The 20,220-nt window shown below is 50.9% G+C and overlaps 1 protein-coding gene across 23 annotated transcripts in view; it reads right to left on the bottom strand.

Moving 5' to 3' along the window:
• IKZF1 (IKAROS family zinc finger 1) overlaps nucleotides 1–20,220 on the bottom strand; it is a 101,275-nt gene that overhangs the window by 11,165 nt on the left and 69,890 nt on the right. For 10 of the 23 annotated variants that reach the window (XM_045052121.1, XM_045052119.1, XM_023250160.2 and 7 more), the window contains 4 exons: nucleotides 16,943–17,203; nucleotides 10,360–10,527; nucleotides 6,550–6,675; nucleotides 1,894–2,028 (listed from right to left, as the gene is read on the bottom strand). In XM_045052121.1, coding sequence (XP_044908056.1) covers nucleotides 1,894–2,028; nucleotides 6,550–6,675; nucleotides 10,360–10,527; nucleotides 16,943–17,203 — 690 coding nt within the window. The remainder of the gene's footprint in view (nucleotides 1–1,893; nucleotides 2,029–6,549; nucleotides 6,676–10,359; nucleotides 10,528–16,942; nucleotides 17,204–20,220) is intronic. The other 13 variants (XM_045052124.1, XM_045052127.1, XM_023250171.2 and 10 more) reach the window with 9 other exon arrangements.

Here is a 20,220-nt window from a genome sequence, read left to right as displayed (position 1 = left end):
CGGGAGAGCTTCCCTGAGGGTACGTGAATCAGCCCAGAACAGGTCCTGCTCCTCAGTCAGCCCGTGTCTTCCATCCACCCCAGCCACCAGCATGACCATTTCCCTACGCTTTCATCTGTCTGTTCAGAATCCTCTCCCCTTCTTCCACTATGAACAATGTGCTGAAGTCCTATTCCTCCATCAAGGTCACTATCAATTGCATGAAGCTTTTATTAATCATCTTCCTTTCTGGCCATGACCCTCCCCTCATGGTCTCTTTCCTGGCCATGACCCTCCCCCCATGATCCTCCCTCCTGGCCATGACCCTCCCTCCACGATCCTCCTTCTTGGCCATGACCCTTCCCCCATGATCCTCCTTCCTGGCCATGACCCTCCCCCATGATCCTCCCTCCTGGCCATGACCCTCCCCACCATGATCCTTGCTGACCATGACCCTCCCCCGATGATCCTCCTTCTTGGCCATGATCCTCCCCCCATAGTCCTCTTTCCTGGACATGACCCTCCCCCCCCCATGATTCTCCTTCTTGACCATGACCCTCCCCCCATGGTCCTCCTTCCTGGACATGACTCTCCCCCCATGGTCTTCCTTCTTGACCATGACCCTCCCTCCATGGTCCTCTTTCCTGGACATGACCCTCCCCCCATGGTTCTCCTTCTTGACCATGACCCTCCCTCCATGTTCCTCCTTCCTGACCATGACCCTCCCCCCACGGTCCTCCTTCCTGGACATGACTCTTCCCCCATGGTCTTCCTTCTTGACCATGACCCTCCCCCCATGGTCCTCTTTCCTGGACATGACCTCTCCCAGCATTCTCCTTCTATATTATCCTTATGATAACAGCTGAGTTTCACATTGAGACTTTGTAAATGTTCTCACATCCATGATGTTAACTAATGTCCACAAAACCCCGTGAGGCACACAACGAATGGAACCAAGGTCAAGTAACGTGACCAGCTGACAGCATCAACACGTGGCTGTGTGCAGACACTCCCAGGTTGGGCCCCCAGCTTACTGCACTTCCACTCTTAAACCGACCTAAATAGCTATTATTCTTCCCGCACCTGCAGCATGAGGCCTGGCGATGGTTACTGGTGCATCTATCATCTACACAACAGCAAGGTCCTAGAGGAAAGGGACACTTTGATCTTCCTTTTATCCCTCAAAGCACCTGACACAGGTAGAGATTCAATGGTGAGAACAGCAATCGTGGCTGTGCCCCCCTCTTCTCTGGACACGTCTCACGGGCCAAGTTGCTACGTGATTCAAAGTAGCCCATGCAAGGAGTGTTATGAACTTCGTGTGAAAAATGAGCTTTCGAAGTTCAGCGAGGCTGCTCGGGCAGCGGGTGAATGGGCTGTGTGGGGAGCCCCTGGCCATGCTGGACCCATGTCCTTGGCTCCGAGCACACTGACCCGGCCAACTCTGTCCACAGGCAGATCTCCTGGGTGCCCAGGAGGCTGCAAGACCACATCTAGGAAAAACTACCAGGAGAGGAATTCATTTTTAAGAAGTCTATCAGAAAAAACTCCAGGGGCACCGGGGTGGCTGAGTCAGTAGAGTGTCCAACTTCTTGGTTTCAACACAGGTCATGATCTCACAGTTTGTGAGTTCGAGCCCCATGTTGGGCCGACAGCACAGAGCCTGCTGGGGATTCTCTCTCTCCCTCTCTCTCTGCTCTTCCCCCACATGTGCTCTCTCTCTCTCAAAATATGTCAATAAACATGAAACAAAGAAAAAACTCCAAAATATTTAAGAAACGTGAAGCCTACCAATTTTTTTGCTCTGTAAAATATGAGCTACTTTTTCTTCCTTCTACTCTCAACTAATTTGCACCTGAGCCGACAACACCCGCATAGTTGTTCGTTAAGAGACAGCAAACGTTTGACTCTTACCAACAAATTTCTGAGGCATAGAGCTCTTACGTTTGGCGACGTTACTTGCTAGTCTGTCCAGCACGAGGGATCTCTCTGATCCTATCTTGCACAGATCTTCTGCCATCTCACTGTGATTAGCTTCTTCTTTAATGACTAAAGTCAAAGACAGTTAGAGAGGCCAGTTTAGAAAAGCTTACAATGAAAGGATTCGGTCGCATCCAGCATTAAATCTGACATTCGTTAAGCGCCTACAAGAGCCAGGCCCTTCGCAAGGATTATTGCTAATCTCCCCGGCAGCTCTTTCAGCTGGGACAGAGGCTGCCCACGGCCACCTGCTAATGACACCTGCCGGCCGTATGTTATCTCCCGAGGCCAAAGGAACAAACTCCATCCCTGTCACCAGAAGCTGGATGGGATTAAGCAACTGTGTCCCTCGGACGAGTCCTCTTAACTTTTCCAGTGCCCCCAAATCCACTAACTCAGTCAGTCCCGACACCAGCCTGCTGAGGATCAAAGCACTACCTGTCAGAGCTAGAAATGATCTGAGGTTCCTACGCCATCGACAGGCACCGCGAAGGGATGTGCAGAAGGAACGTGGCCGCCCAAGATGCTACAGCGAATCCGGGCAACATGGGGAGAGAACCCAGAGCTCCTGATCCCTGAACACACAGCAAACTCTGGGAAATCAAATAACACCTGCAAACTGTGGGAAAAGCTAGACCCTGTGGGGCTAAATGTTGATGGAGGGAGTATTCCTAGCCGACCTCCATTTTTTCCATTTCCATCTTTCTTTCCATGGTTGAAGAGACAACTTTGTCTCTTACAGAGTCTGCCTATATTCTAGTTTTTACAGTTGGGTTTTTGGGGATAGAACGTTCATGTCCCTGCAATGTATCGTAACATACGAAGACCTGAAAATGCCAATTAATTACATTCCAAACAGTTAACCCATCCCTCTGTCACCACTTCTGAATGGTCCGCTTAAATCCCACTGCCCTATTTCTCCCTCTCCTCCTTCCCCAGATATGACATGCTGATTTATCACAGGATCCATAGGATCTTCTGTTACTATTCTCGATTTCTATCTATTCTCCCAAAGAGCCCCACGTCATAGCTACATTTTAACACAGCACGACACATTACTTTTCCTTCTTCAACCATGCCAATTCTCTCATCTACGTTTCCAGACACACTTCACGATATTCCAAATTTTATGTTGGACCCACGCCTTGATTCGGGAAGATTCGTGCCCACAGTGTCTGACCCTCCCCCTCTCCAGTGTTCCACGTTTGCTTTCTTGCCTCAGCACGGTGTGGTAGCTTCCTTCATTATGCCCTGCACATTACCTGCTAAGATGATTTCTAAGTATTTTATGTCTCCATTGCTATTATGAAGGCCGCGCTGGAAGCCTATATTTCAAATTGGTTATTATCGCCGGTATATGTAATTTTTTAACATCAGAAATGCGTGTTTCCTGCTCAATGAGCAAACATAATAACCCACACCCTGACTGGTGTGAAGGATACACACAACATCCACGAAGCCCAATTCCAGGGGGTGTGCACATCTGACCTATGGATCCCACATGCTTGCCCACATGTCCGTCCTTCTCGGCCAAGCAGAGCACTGTGGGTGTCTTCCCTGCCCAGGGCCACAGGGCCTCCTGAGACCCTCGGGGTCATCACAGTGAGGGACAAAGGAGTCCCAGACTCCCAGATCAGTGGCATTTCCCTGCAAGAGCTTGTAATGCGATCTGTGTACCTGAATGATCATCTTCCAAATGCTCGAGAGAAACTTACTTCATCCTTAAAGGAAGTTGTGACAGATGACCAAGAAACCTTTAGCTAAATAAAGCTACATTCAGAAAAATTAAACTCTCCCACATCCTAGCTGGGCTAGGCTTTGTTTTTACCTAATCCCAAAGAATGGCCCCAACCTAAGGGGATCGAAGAGGGAAGAGGGTGTCTGGGTGCCCACGGGAGCACCGAGGGGGCTGCTCTCCGGCTCTGTAGGGAGAATGGGGCTTGAAAGACACACAGAAGGCACAGGTTCGACCAGCCCTGGCACAGCAAAGTGACCAAGACCCCCCTGCCCACACCTCAGCAGCCCACTGTCTGCCCCCAAGATCCCAGATGTCGTCTCGCAGGACTCTGACTGAAGTGCTTTTATGGATACCTTCCACCCCCCGGGCAGCGCTCACCACATGCCTGAAGCCTTCTTATCTCCTGAACACAGGGACATAAGGACCCATCGCTGCGATATTCCAAATAATCTGATCACCCAAGGGAAGAAATTAGCATTTCAGGGCTGCGTTGACTCTGCCTATGGGGTAACATACATATTGCTGACACACAGGCTCACTGACATGGACAGCCCGTGGGTGACCCGTGTCTGCATTCTCTGCCCTCATTTCTGCCAGGTTGGCCGGGCAGGAGTTAGCACTCCTACTTGAGAGCCCAGGGTCGCATTCAAACCCAGGTACAGAGATGCAACTTGAGCCCAGGTCTCAGGGACCGCCAGGAGCAGCCCGCTGTGATCTCCCAGAGTGTTTCTTCGGTAATACAATAGCGGAGAAAACCAATGCGCTCTGTCTGTGTCTCCTGTTCATTCTGTCTTCTCGACTCCATGTGTATGGCTCTAAAGGGACATTCAGATCACTGTATTCAAACAGGTCAGTACTGTAGATAATAAATTGCAGCAAATATCTGTTGGGTCGACAAATGGCTTATTTGAACATGGGTCCGTCCATTCTGGAAACATACATTTCAAACTGGTTATGATGGCTGGATGTGCAATTTTTTTTTACATCAGAAACGGTGTTTTTCATTAAATGGGCGAACATAAGGGCTCACATCCAGATTTACGTAAAGGATACGCACAAAATCCATAAAACCCATTGTCACCGGTCTCTCATTTGACCTACGGAGCCAGAGTGCTTCTTCACGTGTCCCTCCTTCTCGGCAAAGCAGGGCACTGTGGCCCTTACTTCCAAGGCCCGTTAATTTATTTTTGGCAGGAAAATACAATGTCTAAACAAAGTTTAAATTTTATTCTAAAGGAGCGCCATCATCTCTGAACCTGTAGACGCCATCTTGGGGGTTGGCCACAAACTGGTGACTAGTACATGATTATTGGGATTTTCCTATCTAGTCTCACCTGCTCCAGTAACCCTCCATACCTTTCCTTTCTAGAAACAGACACCAGACTTGGAAGAGAGCTAAATGATAATTCAGTGGGATCTCCCCATTTTACAGGTGACAAGAGTAAGGCTCGCCCAGAGAGGTCAATGGTTAGCCCCCAGATCCACAGCTAATCGGTGAGGCAGGCAGTGCTAGAACCACAGAGGTGCTGCCACGTAAAACGTTGCCCCTTGATGCCCAAACTATCTGACTCTTGGGCCTCCGTTCATTTATTTTTTTAATTTTTTTAAGTTTATTTATTTATTTTGAGAGAGAGTGAGCAGGGGAGGGGCAGAGAGAGAAGGAGAGAGAGACCCAAGCAGGCTCCACACTGTTAGCGCAGAGCCCGACATGGGGCTCGATCCCATGACCCTGGGATCATGAGCCTGAGCCGCAATCAAGAGTCAGATGCTTAACCGACTGAGCCACCCAGGTGTCCCAGAATTCCACTCTGACTGTTTGTCTCTCCTGTTCTCACCTGTCCTTAATCTGAATCTCTTGCCCGTACCTCATGCCTCTCAACTCTCCATTTCACATGGTTAAGAGAGTAAGTTTTGTCTTATGTGTATTTCACCACAGTAGAAGTACGATAAGCGATCACACAAAATTTAAAATCACAAAAGCTACCCGAGTATTCCCTGGTGGATTTCCTTTACGAGCCATTCATTAAAGCCAGAAAGCTGAGTGAGATTTAACAAACTTTTGACCCTTAATTTCACTTCTGCTTCTGGGTCCCGTGACGATTTTTCCAGCGGTGGCGTCAAATAAACCGCGTTTGTAAGGAGGTCGGCTTCCATTGACCTATTCAGACATTTCTTACGTCTTAAAAGGTTAGAAAGGTGCCTTTTATGACAGCGCTGTCCCTTGGAGTAAATTCAGCCTCCTTCGACACCAGCGTGAGCATCCTTCACTTTACATTATCTAAGATCGGAGTCAAGTGCCACAGGGTGATGTGGTGCCTCGGGCACCAAGGCTCATAAGAAAAAAGCAGCCTTTCCTCCAATCCTGTGACAGCCGCAACCCTCTCGACTGTCAGGGTTTTGCCAAGGAGCTCACTCGTTCCAGACGGGTGCCGAAACGGATGAACGAAAACCCAGCCTGAAAGCTTTCATTCGATCAACTTCATGAAAAGAAGAGTTTTTAAGACAAGATTTCACATCTTATTTTGAGGACTAAGCACAAAGAAGCAATCGATACTCCTGGTTTAGTTAAAAAAAAAATTCCCCAAACCAAGAACCGCCCGCCCCCCACCCCCGGCAAAGTTTCTGGGGTCACTATTCTCTCAGACACTTCCCCAGCTTTCAAGAGGGAGGGGTTCAAGGTCAGGCTCTCTCTGGTGAGATGAGGCCTTCAAAAGTCAGGAAGCACAGAGTGCTTCTGCCAAAAACGTCCCTTGGTCGGGGCGGTGGCGGCTCGCATGCCTGGGTTGTGCACCCGGCGCTGTGTGCCCGGGGCCCTTCTTCGCTGCGTGCCGGGAGGGTGAGCCAGCGCTTACCTGGGTACAGCGTGCCTGGAAGGCCCATGCTTTGCAAGTAGTTGTGGCAACGCTCTTTATGTTCCTCTAAAGAGCTTCGCTGTTTATAGCTTCGGCCACAATATCCACATTTGTGAGGTTTACCAACTGCAGAAAACACAATCGAGTTCAAGACCCCAATTAAATACTGGCCTTGGTGTGATGCGAATTCATGCAATACAATCATTACCGAAAAAGGCAAAGAACCCCTCCCCTCTTGAGAGCTAAAGTGGACTCAGTCAAAATTGCCGAATTTAAAAATAGGAATGCCCAGGGGTTTCGCTGAATGTACGAAGAACTCGTGTGACTCTGATTTCACCTTAATTTGCCCACTGTCCTAACTCCCAAATTCTCTTCTACTGAAATCACTGTTCTTTAACTGGAGGAAATGGGCCATCACCGTGTGATCGCATGGGCACCACGTGGGCGGAGATGGGAGGGATGTTCCCGGTTGCCTGGAGGATACACAGATGCTCCTCTAAAGTCAGACTCGTCCATGTCTACGCTGCGGGCCAGGTCTGGCAAGACACTGGTGACAGATCTAAATGCACCGAAAGTGCATTCAGTTCCAGGATGCTAAACTGGATAACTTGAGGTCTCGAAGATACCACAGCGGATAGTGATGCGTTAATGAAATGAGCATTTGTTTCCAAAATGTATTTTCCTGTTCTAGCTTCAAAAAGCTCTGTGTTCTCCCCAAAAGCTTAAGGATGGCGTGGTCTCTGGATCAGCCCTGACCAACAAAACTCACTATGACGATGGATGTGTTCTTCATCTGTGCCGTCCAATGCGATAGTCATTGTACTGTTCAATATGGTGGCCACCCATGAACCACTGAGCATGCAGAGTCTGGCTACAGTCACCGAGGACTGAAGTTTTGATTTCGTTTAAGTTTAATTGACGAAACTTAAATTTAAATGCCACATATGGCTGGTGGCCACTGCTTTAGGCAGTGCAGTGTCTATAATGAGGTTAGTTCCTCCCAAACTTTATGGAGCGGTATTTTAGGGAAAGAACACTCACGCCAACAAACTCATATCGTGCCCAAGCTTAATGACTTTCATAGACAGCGTTTTAAGAGATGAGATAAGTAAAGTATCTTTATTTACGTAAGGAAAATAAATTTCCATCCGAAGACCAGAATCTTCTCCTACTTCCTTCTCATGTCGTTAGAGTTCACATATCTGAATGTATTATATAAAAATCAATACCATCCAAATCGGAATGCTTGGTAAAATGGTTCAACCAAAGCTTGTACTGGTTCCATCTCTTCCTTAGGTGAACAGAAGCAATGGTTAGAGAAGACTAAGACGAAATGTAAAATTTGACCTTTGGAGCATTTCACAGAGGAAGAAAGGGATCCATCCCTACCTGTAGAAACCATCGCGTCCCTAACACCGGGGAAGTAACCTGGAAATGCACAGTGTTGCCTAAAATACACCTTGAAGCACAGCCCAAGATTCTGAAGGGAAGAAAGTCTCTAGCTTGGCTTGTGACTTCCAAAGAAGGCGGTGAGGAAGGAAGGGCCTCCCCTACCCTGCCAGACCGCCCCACCCTGTATCAGCCTGGGACAAAGCTATAGTCACATCTCGCCACTGATGTGTCGTTGGCCTTTGGAACCTCAAGCCACCACCAGCTGCCAGAGAAAACTGTGAGATGGATCACTGTTTCAGTGGAGTTGGGAGGGAGGCAGTGGGCCACTTCACAATGGAATAGAATGTGGCCCCATTTGGGTTTGCAGATGAAGAACAAAGTCTTCATTTTATTCTAGTGAAGTCCTCTTATGGAGCCTCCATCAGCGTCTTTTCCGAGAGCTGTGTGGCTCCCTCAGGTGGCGGAGTCACCAGCAGCCCTGGGTCAATGGTATCGTATTACCTACTTGCTCATCAGCGCATCCGTGATAGAAACAAGCTGTCCAAAGTCTACCACGCTCCTGTATAATTACTCAAGTAACTGGCCGTGCTTAGAGCAGGGGACCATCATGCCTCGAAGGACGTCAGCGGGCATGGAAGCAGAGTGGCCTAAAGTACTGCATTGGGTGCTCCAGACTTCACAGTAGGAAGGAAAGAAAAGAGAGAGGCATCACTTCAAGGTTCAAGGCGAGATTTCGGCTGCCAATCAGAGTAACTGGGGATTATGAGGACACGGTTGGCGTCGCCTGAGGATGAGTCTTGGTGTCTTCCACCTACGTGGGGTCGTGGTTCCTACCACCTCAATGGGGTACTGTTGGCAACCGTGCTGATGTCCACTTGACCTGCACGGATGACGGATGCGAAGTGCCTCTGCCCTAGACCACCCAGACGGTCTGCTCGTCACATCCGAAACCTTATCATTTCCCTGCACACCTTCCCTTCTTGGTGGGGCGGGGGGGGGGCGGGCAGCACACGGGCTCCTCGTTATTGACACAGGTGAACACTGAAGAACACTCACTGTCGCCCTCTTGTCCTCCAGTTTGGGGTGGGCCATCTGTTCCCCCTGTCCCCTGCAGCACAGCCCTCCCCGCCCCCCCCCAACAGGTTCCAGGCCCCCCTGGGGGGAATGGGTGGCTTCGGTCCCACCATCACCCCCTGCTGACCTCAGTTTTGTACAGCTCCTCTCTTGGAAGATTTTAAGTTTTCTAATTAAAGAACATTTGGGGGATCGGCATGGAGAGGAGGTGTCATGTCTGGACCCCAAAAGGGAACCGGCAGTCCCAGGGCCCCTGTGACCACCTGCTTCGCCTCCTCGTGAGCTGCTGCAGGTACCTGCCGCCCCCTCCCCCAGCAGAAAGACTACGAAACGCTGGCTAAAATGCGTCCCGCGCCCCCTTCTAGGGTCACTTACGGATTGATGCGTTCGTGTGCAATGTGTCTGAAGGTAAACCTTAGAAACTCACCTTCCACTGTGGACTCTAGCCCCTCCTTCTATTGGAAGTCTCTCCTGAAACCTCCCGCCCTGCCCTGGAGACCGGCCGTCCCCTCCCTGCGCTCCCACCGTCCCCTCAGAGGCTGGCGTCACCACACTTGCAGCACGTTGGTGCTTTGCTACTGCCCACCTGCCTCCCCCACAGAGAGTGACGTTCCTGGGCCCTCAGTACATACTCACGGGCCACAGAACGGGGCACAAGGAGAGGCCACTAAAGCCTCACTATTAACTACACTCCTCACACCTGGGAGGAGACAGCCCCAACTATAGGCAGATCTTCCCCAGGAGGCAGCATCCCTACCAATGGGGATAGTGTGGCCCTGGCGAGGTCTGGAGGGAGCTGGTCTGAAGCCTCTTCCTCCCCCAAGTGGCCTCTTAGCTGAGGTGTGACTGGCTCCTGGCACGAGTTACACAGTCGGGCTCACTCAGGGCAGTGTCCCCCTGGGGAGCGGGGGGACAGGCGTGTCCCCAACCAGGACAGAGAGCGGTAGGCCCTTCTCGCGTCATTGCTCAGCTTTGCAAAGTAACTATGCCCGTGACCGCCGCTCTGCGTAAAGCAGTAATACGAGCCACTTCGCAATTTCGATAAAGACATGTACTTGGGAACTTTGGGGATACGACCCGCGCGCCCCGTGGAAAGCACACGGCTGGCAAAGGTGCTTAGAAAAGCCTCACTTACCTTGTCGAAACACTCTCTGTAAATTGGGACTTCTGTGCGCGCGCGCGCGTCATTTCCCACCCACATCATCTGGTTTTGTGGGGAGTCAAACTCGGGGACCGGGGCATGGATGCCCGGGGTGTGAGGGGGTGTTCCCCCGGGCCGGGCCGGCCTGCAGGGGGCGCTCCGGCGCGCGCGTGCGCACACACACACGCGCCCAGTGGACCTACCGGAGTGCGTCCTCAGGTGGCCAGTGAGGGCGTCCCGCCGGCGGCACGCGTAATTGCAGAGATGACACTTAAAGGGCTTCTCCCCAGAGTGCAGCTTGATGTGCCGAAGCAGGTTGCCCTTCTGCGTGAACGAAGCCCCGCACTGGTTGCACTGGAAAGGCCGCTCGCCTGGGAGGAGGAGAGGGGATCGGTGAGCACAAAACTCTGCGCGCGCGCGCGCGCGCGCGGGGACAGGTGCAGGACCCGCGAGGAAGTTGCTTCCCACGGGGGCCCGGTGACTTCCACCCGCTGCAGGTTTGATAGAACATGAGGCTTTCAGACTAAACCTGCCAGTTCCTTAACGCTTCACTGGTTGGGTCAATTTGATCTGAAAATCTAATTTTTTTTCCCTAAATCAGAATGGCACATCACAATGCAAATTCAAACTCATTTAAATAAAGTGACTGCAACATTTTGTGATGAAGAGCCACTCTTCCTGATCAGCAGTTTTGGAATAAACCAATATCCAATTTTGCGTGTTGTGGCATTTGGTGGGGTTTTTAATGTGGCTTTTTTCAAAGGGTCTTTAAAATATGCCACTGAAGCAAGCAAAATAAAAAGGAAACTCATTAAAAATGCATTTCAGGATCACAAGTTCATTTCAGCGTTACATTCTTATATTTAAATGAAAGGCACTTCATTATAACTGTTATAATAAGTTCTTTTCATTTACATTTTCCCTGTATTTTCCCTTTCAATTTCTTCTCCATTACCTGTCTGTCCCTACGCAGGCAAATCAGGAAGGAGACAGACAGAGAGAGTGTGAGGCTGAGAGAGAGAGAGAGAGAGAGAGAAGGAGAAAGATTGAATAAAATAAGTTAAGAAAGAGAAGTCCAAAGACAAGTCCCTAATCCCCCCCCCCCCAAATGGTAGGGCATCCAAGCCAGGGCCACATGGAGGTCTCTGGCTTTTTCCTTTTTTGCTTTCCTCCCCAAATCCTGAACCCGTGAAGCTCTTGCTGGCCTCTATGCACAGAAGATAAGTTGTATTTTCAGTACAACTATTCTAAGAGATGCACATGACTTGCTATTAGGAATTCTGGGGATGTTACAGCTGGAGTGGTGGCCAAGGAAGCATGGGACCCTCTGCTGGATGTGGCAGTGCCTGACTGTATGCGGGGGGACCCCACAGAGGGACACACGCGGGCATCTGTGGGAAAGAAACAGGCTACTGAGCAGTCCTGGGGCTCGGACTCCCTCCCGCTCCGAGCTGGTGACCATCTTGCTTCGTTCTCGTGTTAGAAGAAGAATATACCTGTCAGGCTTAAGCACACATTAAAGCTCTTTTGGAAACAACTGCTTTTTCTTTTCTTTTCCTTTTTTTTTTTTTTTTTTTTTTTTTTTAGAAGAGCTCTATGCGACCACAGTATCTGGTGTTGAGATACCATGAAAAAAAAAAAAAAAACACTTCCTGGTAATGGGTTTCTTTTTTTTTTTTTTCTTAGGAAAAAGACGTGCGAAAATGCGTCTTTAACAATGTTCCCAAATGACTGATGTGGTTTGGGTGAACGAGACAGAACTCTGACCAAAGTAGAAGCATGTCCGGTCCTATGAAAATCGCCACCAGCTTCGGGGTAAAAGTTTACACGGGCACCTGGATGTCATGATGGTTATTGCTTTTGTTGTCAGGCAGGGCGGGCGGATGTGCTAGTCCAAAAAATGAAACTAACGTGTGATTTTTTATTGCAGGCTGGGGGTGGGGGGGAATGCTGCTACCAAACAGGGCGTATTCGCTATTTCCCCAAATCTGTATCTGGGTTGCACTTGGCTGGGCAAAGAGGGTTGAAAGTCAAGCAGGTGAGAAGGTGACAGTAAAACCAACCAGCAAGAATGAAGGAAATCCCTGAGATACAAGCCCGCGCTGGGTCAGAAGATTCCAAGAGCTGGTGGCCAGGTGACCCTGAGAAACGTCCAGGAGCATCTGATGATCTATCAGAAACACTTCTGGGCTGTCGTCACCCACGTGCATGAACGTAGATATTTTAACTCTGAGCAGGTGCAAGGGAAAAGAGGAGTCAGTGGTCCCTGGGGGCCGGAGACCCGGCAGGGTGGAGCGGGTTACGTCAGGGTGCACCTTCAGCTGGACATTCCGGAAAGGCAGTCAGTAAGGAATGCTCTCGCCACGAAACTGCTTCTAATAAGGGTGGAGGACTCTTCCTGGTGGCGCGGATGTGTCCTGGCATGACCCAAAGCTAGCCAGCTGTGTGAGGTACCCCCTCCATGCCGATGAGGCTGGGGGATCCTGCGGTGGACATAGGAGGGGCAGGTCATTAAAGCCATGCTCCCCTCCCCGCCCCCCAGCCCCCTTCTGCAGAACAGGGCGGGAAGGAAAGAAAGGCGGCCGTTTCTTCAAGAGTGAAATCTGTCTTCTAATGTGAGTCAGTGGTTCTCGCGTCTCGTGCTGAGCCTGGCGTCTTAATCCCGCTGGCCGGCTTTCCTTGGAAATCTATTTGTTTCTGATTGCCTGGGCTGGCATGAATATGTAACGGGGGGCATGGAGACTCGGAGGGAGCGTTCTCCGAAGTGACAACACAGTGTTCAACTCAAGGCAGTTTCCCTTTGGAGCTGCTAACAGGAAGGGGGGCACCGCCCCGCTGCTGGACGGCAGACCGCGGTGCACGTTATTTGTGTCTCTCTGTTTGCCGCTGTCAGCTGCTTGCCTCCTGTGGGTCCTTCGTTCGTGTGGTGTAGCTAAGTGAGATCAAGGGTCCCAGGGCTGGATGTCTTTTATGTAGTGGGATCAAGACTTTATTATCCTGAACTCAAAAATTAAGTTCATCTCAGTGACTGTGCAGATGTGCCACTTTAGGGACTCTCTGGAAGAATGTTTGAGCCCCCGGGGAACCTCGGTGGCTCGATCGGTTAAGTGCCTGACTCTTGATTTTGGCTCAGCTCGTGATCTCAGGGTTCGTGGGATTGAGCCCCACGTTGGGCTCTGTGCTCACAGCCTGGGATTTACTTGGGATTCTCTCTCTCCTTCTGCCCCTCTCCCCTTTGCATTCTCTCAAAAGAAATAAACATTGAAAATTTTAAATGTTTTTTTTTTAAAAAGGATGTTTGAGACCCTTTGTACAACTTAATGGGTAAAAAACAAAGTCTTCACGGATGCTTCCATCAAAATTTAAGAGGGTCTACCAGAAGAAGGTAGATTAGGGGCGCCTGGGGGCTCAGTCAGTAAAGCATCTGACATCAGCTCAGGTCATGATCTCCTGGTTTGTGAGTTTGAGCCCCCTCGTCCGGCTCTGTGCTGACAGCTCAGAGCCTGGAGTTTGCTTCAGATTCTGTGTCTCCCTCTCTCTCTCTGCCCCTTCCCCACTCGTGCACTCTCTCTCTCTCTCAAAAATAAGCATTAAAAAAAGTAGGTAGATTAAAAAATATACACCTGAGCTGCAAGAATGAACACATGCCGACTGCAACCGTACCTTGGAGCAGATCGTAATTTGCTGCTGATGCACTGAGCGTTTTTGTTTTACAGATGGGAGCAGAGTAGGCCCGAGACCGGACCCATAACCATAACTCTGATGCTTTTCTTTATTGCTAAAGCTCCCATCATTTAGAATAATAACGCTGCATATTTGCATGGCGGGGTTTCCCCTGCCCGGCATGCCTCTTTCACAGCACTCTCCCCTGTGATTCTCACATTCGCCCTAAGGTGTTGGCGGGGAAGGCGCTGCTATTACGATGCAGTTAACATACAGAAACCGAGCAGCAACACTAGGGAAGGAAGTGGTCGGGTCAGCCAACAGTTCAGACAATGGCACGAACAGCCCCTCACCGAGGTGGCGCTATGGGGCGCAGGGCGGGGAGACTGCCCCTGGGGGCTGCCGTTTATCGGGCAAGGGAACCCTGGTGCGCCTGGCTCGCCTGGCCGTGGGCAGGTGCAGGCCTTGGCTTCCGGGCGGAAATCGGCAGGCTGGGCCCGGGCTCCCGCGTGAAGAGCCGTCTGAAGTGGCAAGGCTGACGGTGTGCTCCTGGCCGCACGTCCTGCCGTCCACGGATGCGCCGGGTCTGGGCTCCAGCACCCCACGCGTCCTCTGCGGTGTGCCCCAGGGTCTGCATCTTGGCGTGATCTCACGGTGATTACATGGCCCCAGAGTTTGAGAAGCCTTGCCCTTGAAGCACTGGAAACGTGGAGAGTTCAGGCTGGGACGGAGGCCTGGCACAGCCCGCCTTTTCTAACGTCATTCCGCTCGGATCCCAGGAAAACGGACACCTTTCTAGCATGTCTAACGTACTGAAACCTAGTTTGGCCAGTGTGTTTCTGGAACTCCCTGTGACCCTGACCTCACATTTACGGGGGTGGGAATACACTGTGAAGACAATCCACGGGCTTACTGTTTCAGTCTGGTCGTTTGTTTAGTAAAAGCCAAGCCAGGAACCATAACATCGGTGGTGTCTCTCTGTCCCTACTTCTGGAACGTACTCCCTCCGTGAGGGAAGCGTGGCTGGGATGTACCTGGGCGCTCAGCGCTATCTGTGGGAGCGGAAAAGGCCGCTGCTCCTCTGCATATCCAGACTTGGCAGGTTTATTCATTAAATGCAATTATTCTTTTTATCGCGGCCGGCAGTCATTATATTTCGGCAATTTAGTATGCCAGAATTTGATTCATTTATCAAATATTTATTTAAGAGAATTTTCACTGTACGGTCAGGCTTTACATGAATTAGCAGGAAAGTAATTCATTTGTGAGGCCCTCTTCCTCCATCAGGAATGTATTAACATGGGTCCCGGCGTATTCTGTTAAGTGTCTATCACAGAGTAACCTACCTTCACTTTAATTTCCACCTCATTACAAAAGGGGAGAGCCTGACTACTCTCACGCAAGCCTGACTTAGGGCTTGACGGGAGGGGTCCATTTCGCCGGATAACTTGAAAATTAAGGGACGCGTTAGGAAAAGCAAAGTTTGCTTAATTTCATAGGTCAAATTTTTTTTTTTTTATCGAAGAGGAACGTTCACCGAAAATAAACCTCTTTTCTGGCTTTCCAGGGGTCTTACAAATAGAAGGCGTCACTTTGGAGGCTGCCCTGATACAGACGTAAAACTTACGACTGGGCGGAAGTCGGCACTTCCTCCCAAGCCAGCTACTTTGCTCTGCGGTTCTTCTGAATTCCCGCTTAATTTCTGATCATCGCCTATGGGTTTGGCCCCATTTGAGACTCACACAAGGCTGGAATTTGCAAGCCGTCTTCCTACTTCCCTAAGCTGTCTGATAAAACCTACGTGACTCCCAAGCAAGCATTTCAAGTGTTTCCTTCTCCTCCTCTTGTGGAGTGTGGTGACCGATGGCTGGCTTTATGGCGACCCACCAACGCCAACCCCTGGACAGCGAGGACCCTGGGTTCCTATGTTTTCTGTTTAAACTCTTGGGGACTCCTCAAGGTGGCAAATTTATGGTGTTTGGCACGCCTTTCGGCCAAAGAGGAACGTTTCTCTTCAGTTCAAAGGACACCTCGTGCACGCAGTGGAAGAGAACATGTGACCCATCAAGGCCGTCTGGTGCCATTAGAGGTGACTCCATAGTTGTGGTGGGAAGGCTTGGGGCTGGGGCTGGCCGTCTGCCATGACCGAGCATAGGGAGGGGGCAGAACTACGTCCCCTCTCCCCAGTGTGAGAACATCTCGTGACCTTGGGCACAGCCATCGGACACTACAACGTCCTCACTTTTGGACACAGAATTCCACCTTCTCTGACACCTCCAAAGCCTCCAGCAGACAGAAGCTTCGACAAGAAGTTCTTTACCAATTGGAGATGGAAACTCGGGGCAATGGACCGTCGCTGTTCTCGGGCTCACCTGCTGGCGGATAAGGCTGCCCGAGAGTCAATCTGAACTCTGTGAAAGACTGTCTCCTGCAGCTTCTCTGTCGCTTCCTCGTGTTTCTAAAAACCAAGCTCCGTGAGTTTGAATTTAAGAAATGCACATTTTGGGGCACCCCGGGAGGCTCAGCTGGTTAAGCAGCTGACTCCTGGACTTCAGCTCAGGTCAGGATCTCACGGTTCATGAGTTCAAGCCTCACGTCAGGCTCTGTCAGCACAGACCCTGCTTGGGATTCTCTCTCTCTCTCTCTCTCTCCGCCCCTCCCCTGTTCTCATGCTCTCTCAAAATAAAGAAACCTTAATAAGTAAATAAATAACAGTAGTTCTAGGAGGCATCTTTGTTAAAAAAAAAAAAAAAAAAGAAATGCAATTTTTACTCGTGGTTTCTCGAGGGAACCTCCGAGGAGTAGATTTCAGCGGGTCGATCTCTTTGGGTTTTGTTCCGTCTTGTGTGAAGGGTGAGCTCATCTGACAGGAGCCCCCTAACAGCACAGCGCCCGCTACTTGGCTTAGCGGTGGGACCTCGGGCCCCAGACAGAACTTTCCAGGCCGGGAACGCTCCCCCTGCGTATAGGTCAGAATTGGTGCACGTTTCGAGGCGGTGCAGAAAAACAACACTACGCTCGGGAGACGGGTTCCGAACACTCAGCCGAGAAAGGGCAGATGCCTCCTGCCACACCCCGCGGACCTTTCCGGGCCACCGAAGGAGGGACTACGCCAGGCCTTACCAGTGTGGCTTCTTTTGTGGACCATGAGCACATTGGGGCCGATGCAAATTATCCCACAGACATCACACTTTAGTTTGCCGTTAGGAAGTCGAATGCCTCCAGCTCCTGACAGAGCTCTGCTGCCTTGGCCACTGTGGGGGCCATTCATTTTCTCTCCCGCGGCATCAAGCACTCGTAAATCCTCCGCACATTCTTCCCCATTCACTTCACAGGCCCGCCCATTCTCTTCATCACTCTGAGCCTCTACTTTAACATTACCGGCTGAAAGAAACAATACAGGGGCCACTCAGTGTCATCGCAAAAACAAAACAAGACAAAAACAACACAGCAGCAAAAAAGACACCACTTGCAAGCAGAGAAGGTTCTCGAAGGTTCTCGGCAGCCTGGACCCCGGGGACAGCTCAGGGCTGGGGTCACGTCCAGCTTGCCTGGGGCTCTGGGGGAACCCACTGGGCCCATGGGTGGGTGGGGAGGGGGAGAACCTGTCACAGTCACGTGATACGCCTCCCGGGTTGGGCAGGCCAGGGATGGGGGTAGGGCGAAGTGGTCACGTGATGTGTCTCCCGCGTGGGGTGGGGAGGGGCGGGGAAGAGCTGGCCATCTGATATGCCCCCAGTGCTGGGGGGAGGGGCGCTGGTCACGTGACATGCCTCCTGTGCTGGGTGGGCGGGCAAGAACTGGTCATGTGATGTGCCTCTGGGGCTGGGCAAAGTCCCTCCTAAATGGTTATCAAGCCTGAGAACCTCGTTCTACTTAACGACGCCATCTTTCCGTGTTTCTCGTGTTCATAAACTCTGGGACAAGGCTCAGTAAACCCACGCTATTTCTGGCCACGGATGCCCGAAGGAGTTCTCAACCGGTTTTCTTTCTTTGGCACGTGATCGTTCTAACTCCTTAGGGTTCTTGATAATAAAACCTGTGCCCTAGAGTAGCGCCACCGTGTGGCACGTGTCTCCGGGTGGCTGAAGGGTCAAGTCGTTGGTAAAAGTGGCAGATCTCATTGGCCTTTCAAAGGGAGCGCCCTGCGTGAGGGTGAAGGGCTCATATTAACCGACGCCCTAACCGCTGTTTACTCTGTAGTAGTGATCCCTCTAAGTCACATTTAGGGTGGTGATTTCTGTCATTCACGCGTTCTTCTTGGTAAAGAAAATCAGAGGCGTCTCGTTTGTCATCTTGGGAAACACAGCGTGATGATGAAGGCTGTTGATGGTAAGTCCATCACCGTAATCAGTGGAAGAAACCGCAGTGACCCTGAAAGCTAGCGTCTCCATCATGGTCTCTATAGGTTAATAAGAGCAGGTAGGTCAATTCGGCCAAGTACAAGAAACAATGGCATAGATAGATGGTAGTCAGTACTATGAAATCTTTGATCGATGTTTAGAATCACTGGGTCTCCAGGCGTGGTCCTTGGACCATCAGCATCAGCGAGAACTTGTCAGAAGAGCAAATTCTCTGGTCCACCCCAGACACGCTGAGCTAGAAACTCTGGGGTTGGACCCAGCACTCTGTTCTCATGAGCCCTCCTGGAGTTTCCAACGTACAGTCAGGTCTGAGACCGTGGTTTCAAATAACCTAATTCATAACATGCCAGGTTCATTTTATTCAGTGACCACTGCGAATAAATCGAGAGCCCGGACTCTGAGGTCGACATTCCTGGCTGGGAACGTCAGCTCCACCCCACTCATTGGGAGTGCTGGGACCTTGGGCGAGTCGCACACCTTCTCTGTGCCTTGGTTTCCTCATCCGTCAAAGCCAGAACGAGCAGCACTGGCCCGCCGGGGGCGCTGGGAGGACTCTCGTCAGTGGTAAGCCCAGGAGAAGTCGGCTTAGGATGGGGACTGGGTGTGACAAGTGGGAAGCACGTTCTCCACAGAGCTGTCTGTGGACAGCTCACCCCAGTAGTATCTGTGACACTTCTTTTGTGCCGGGCACACAGCGCGTCACTCGCTCTGGAGTAGTTAGCCCTCACAGTGACCCAGTAAGGGGGGATAATGCTACTCTCCTATTTCACAGTTGAAGAAACCCAGGCACAGAGAGGCTGAACAGCTTGGGAAGGTCACACAGCTAGCAAGTGGGAGACCTGGGAGGTACTACAGGTGGCCTGCCTCCAGCGCCCACATCCCTAAACTGCCAGACCACCAAGGTTTTCCTATTAGCTCTCTGGGGACACAAATGAATACATGGAACAAATTAGATGGAACGTGGGCCCGAGCCCTCATTGTGGATTTTGAGATCCCGGGAGCGAGGGAGAATCTCCTCTGATCAGATCCCAGCATTATGTCCAGTCAGAGGGTGCCTCACATGTGTTTCTCTACAAGACTCCAAAGATCAGAGCCTCAGAAACACCCAAGAGGCCCCCTGCTGACCTCTCCCAGCTGCCAGAGAAAGGGACCAAGTCCCACTGATTCACCTGCACAAGGCAGGCAAGGAAGGGGGGGTGCCACCAGGCCTTTTGGCTTCTGAACTCTCTAGAATCCGTATTCCTAGGCACATGCTTTGAATCCTTTGAGGTGGAAGCTAATTCCTGGGGTCTCATTATCACTGAACTCTGCGCTAGAATGCTCTGGAAACATGACAGTCAAGTTTCAAAGACTTCTGAACTCCTTAACCTGGGATGATGATTATTTTTTTTAAGTTTATTTATTCTTGACAGAGAGAGAGACAGCATGAGTGAGGGAGGGGCAGACAGAGAGAGAGAGAGAGAGAGAGAGAGAGAGAGAGAGAGACGATCCCAAGCAGGCTCCACTCGCAGTGCAGAGCCTGATGCAGGCAGGGTTCATGAGTTCATGACCTGAGCTGAAACCAAGAGTTGGATGCTTAACTGACTGAGCCACCCAGGCGCCCCTAACCTGGGATTGTTTTTAATCACCCAACTGGTGGGTTTTTTTTTTTTTTTTAAATGAGATTGGGGCATTCCAGAGCTTGGTGGAGCAAATTATTGTCGCTGGGCAAGTTCTCTCGCCAGTGGCGCTGAGACACAAGGGTGGCGGTCTGGGCACCCGTGGCTGGAAGGAGGAAACCACAGGATGGAGAAGCATGGGGATAACCCCCTTAGCACTCGGCTCTGTCTCACACAGTCGGAGGCAACCTCTTAGACAGCAATGACCCTCGCTTTCCCAAAAGTACAGTTGCCAGGAACCACGACTTATTTTACGTTGTTAAGACAGGTATTTCTGTGACCGTCGGGTGTGCTCCGTGGCTTGTGCTGTTGATGACAGGGTGGGCCCTTCCTGGTGAGGGACAAGAGAACGGGAAAGCCTCAGGGTGACCTTCAGGGT

This window comes from Felis catus, chromosome A2 (genome assembly GCF_018350175.1).
Source record: "Felis catus isolate Fca126 chromosome A2, F.catus_Fca126_mat1.0, whole genome shotgun sequence".
Classification (NCBI taxonomy): Eukaryota; Metazoa; Chordata; class Mammalia; order Carnivora; family Felidae; genus Felis; species Felis catus.
This window is presented reverse-complemented; position numbering and strand designations above follow the sequence as displayed.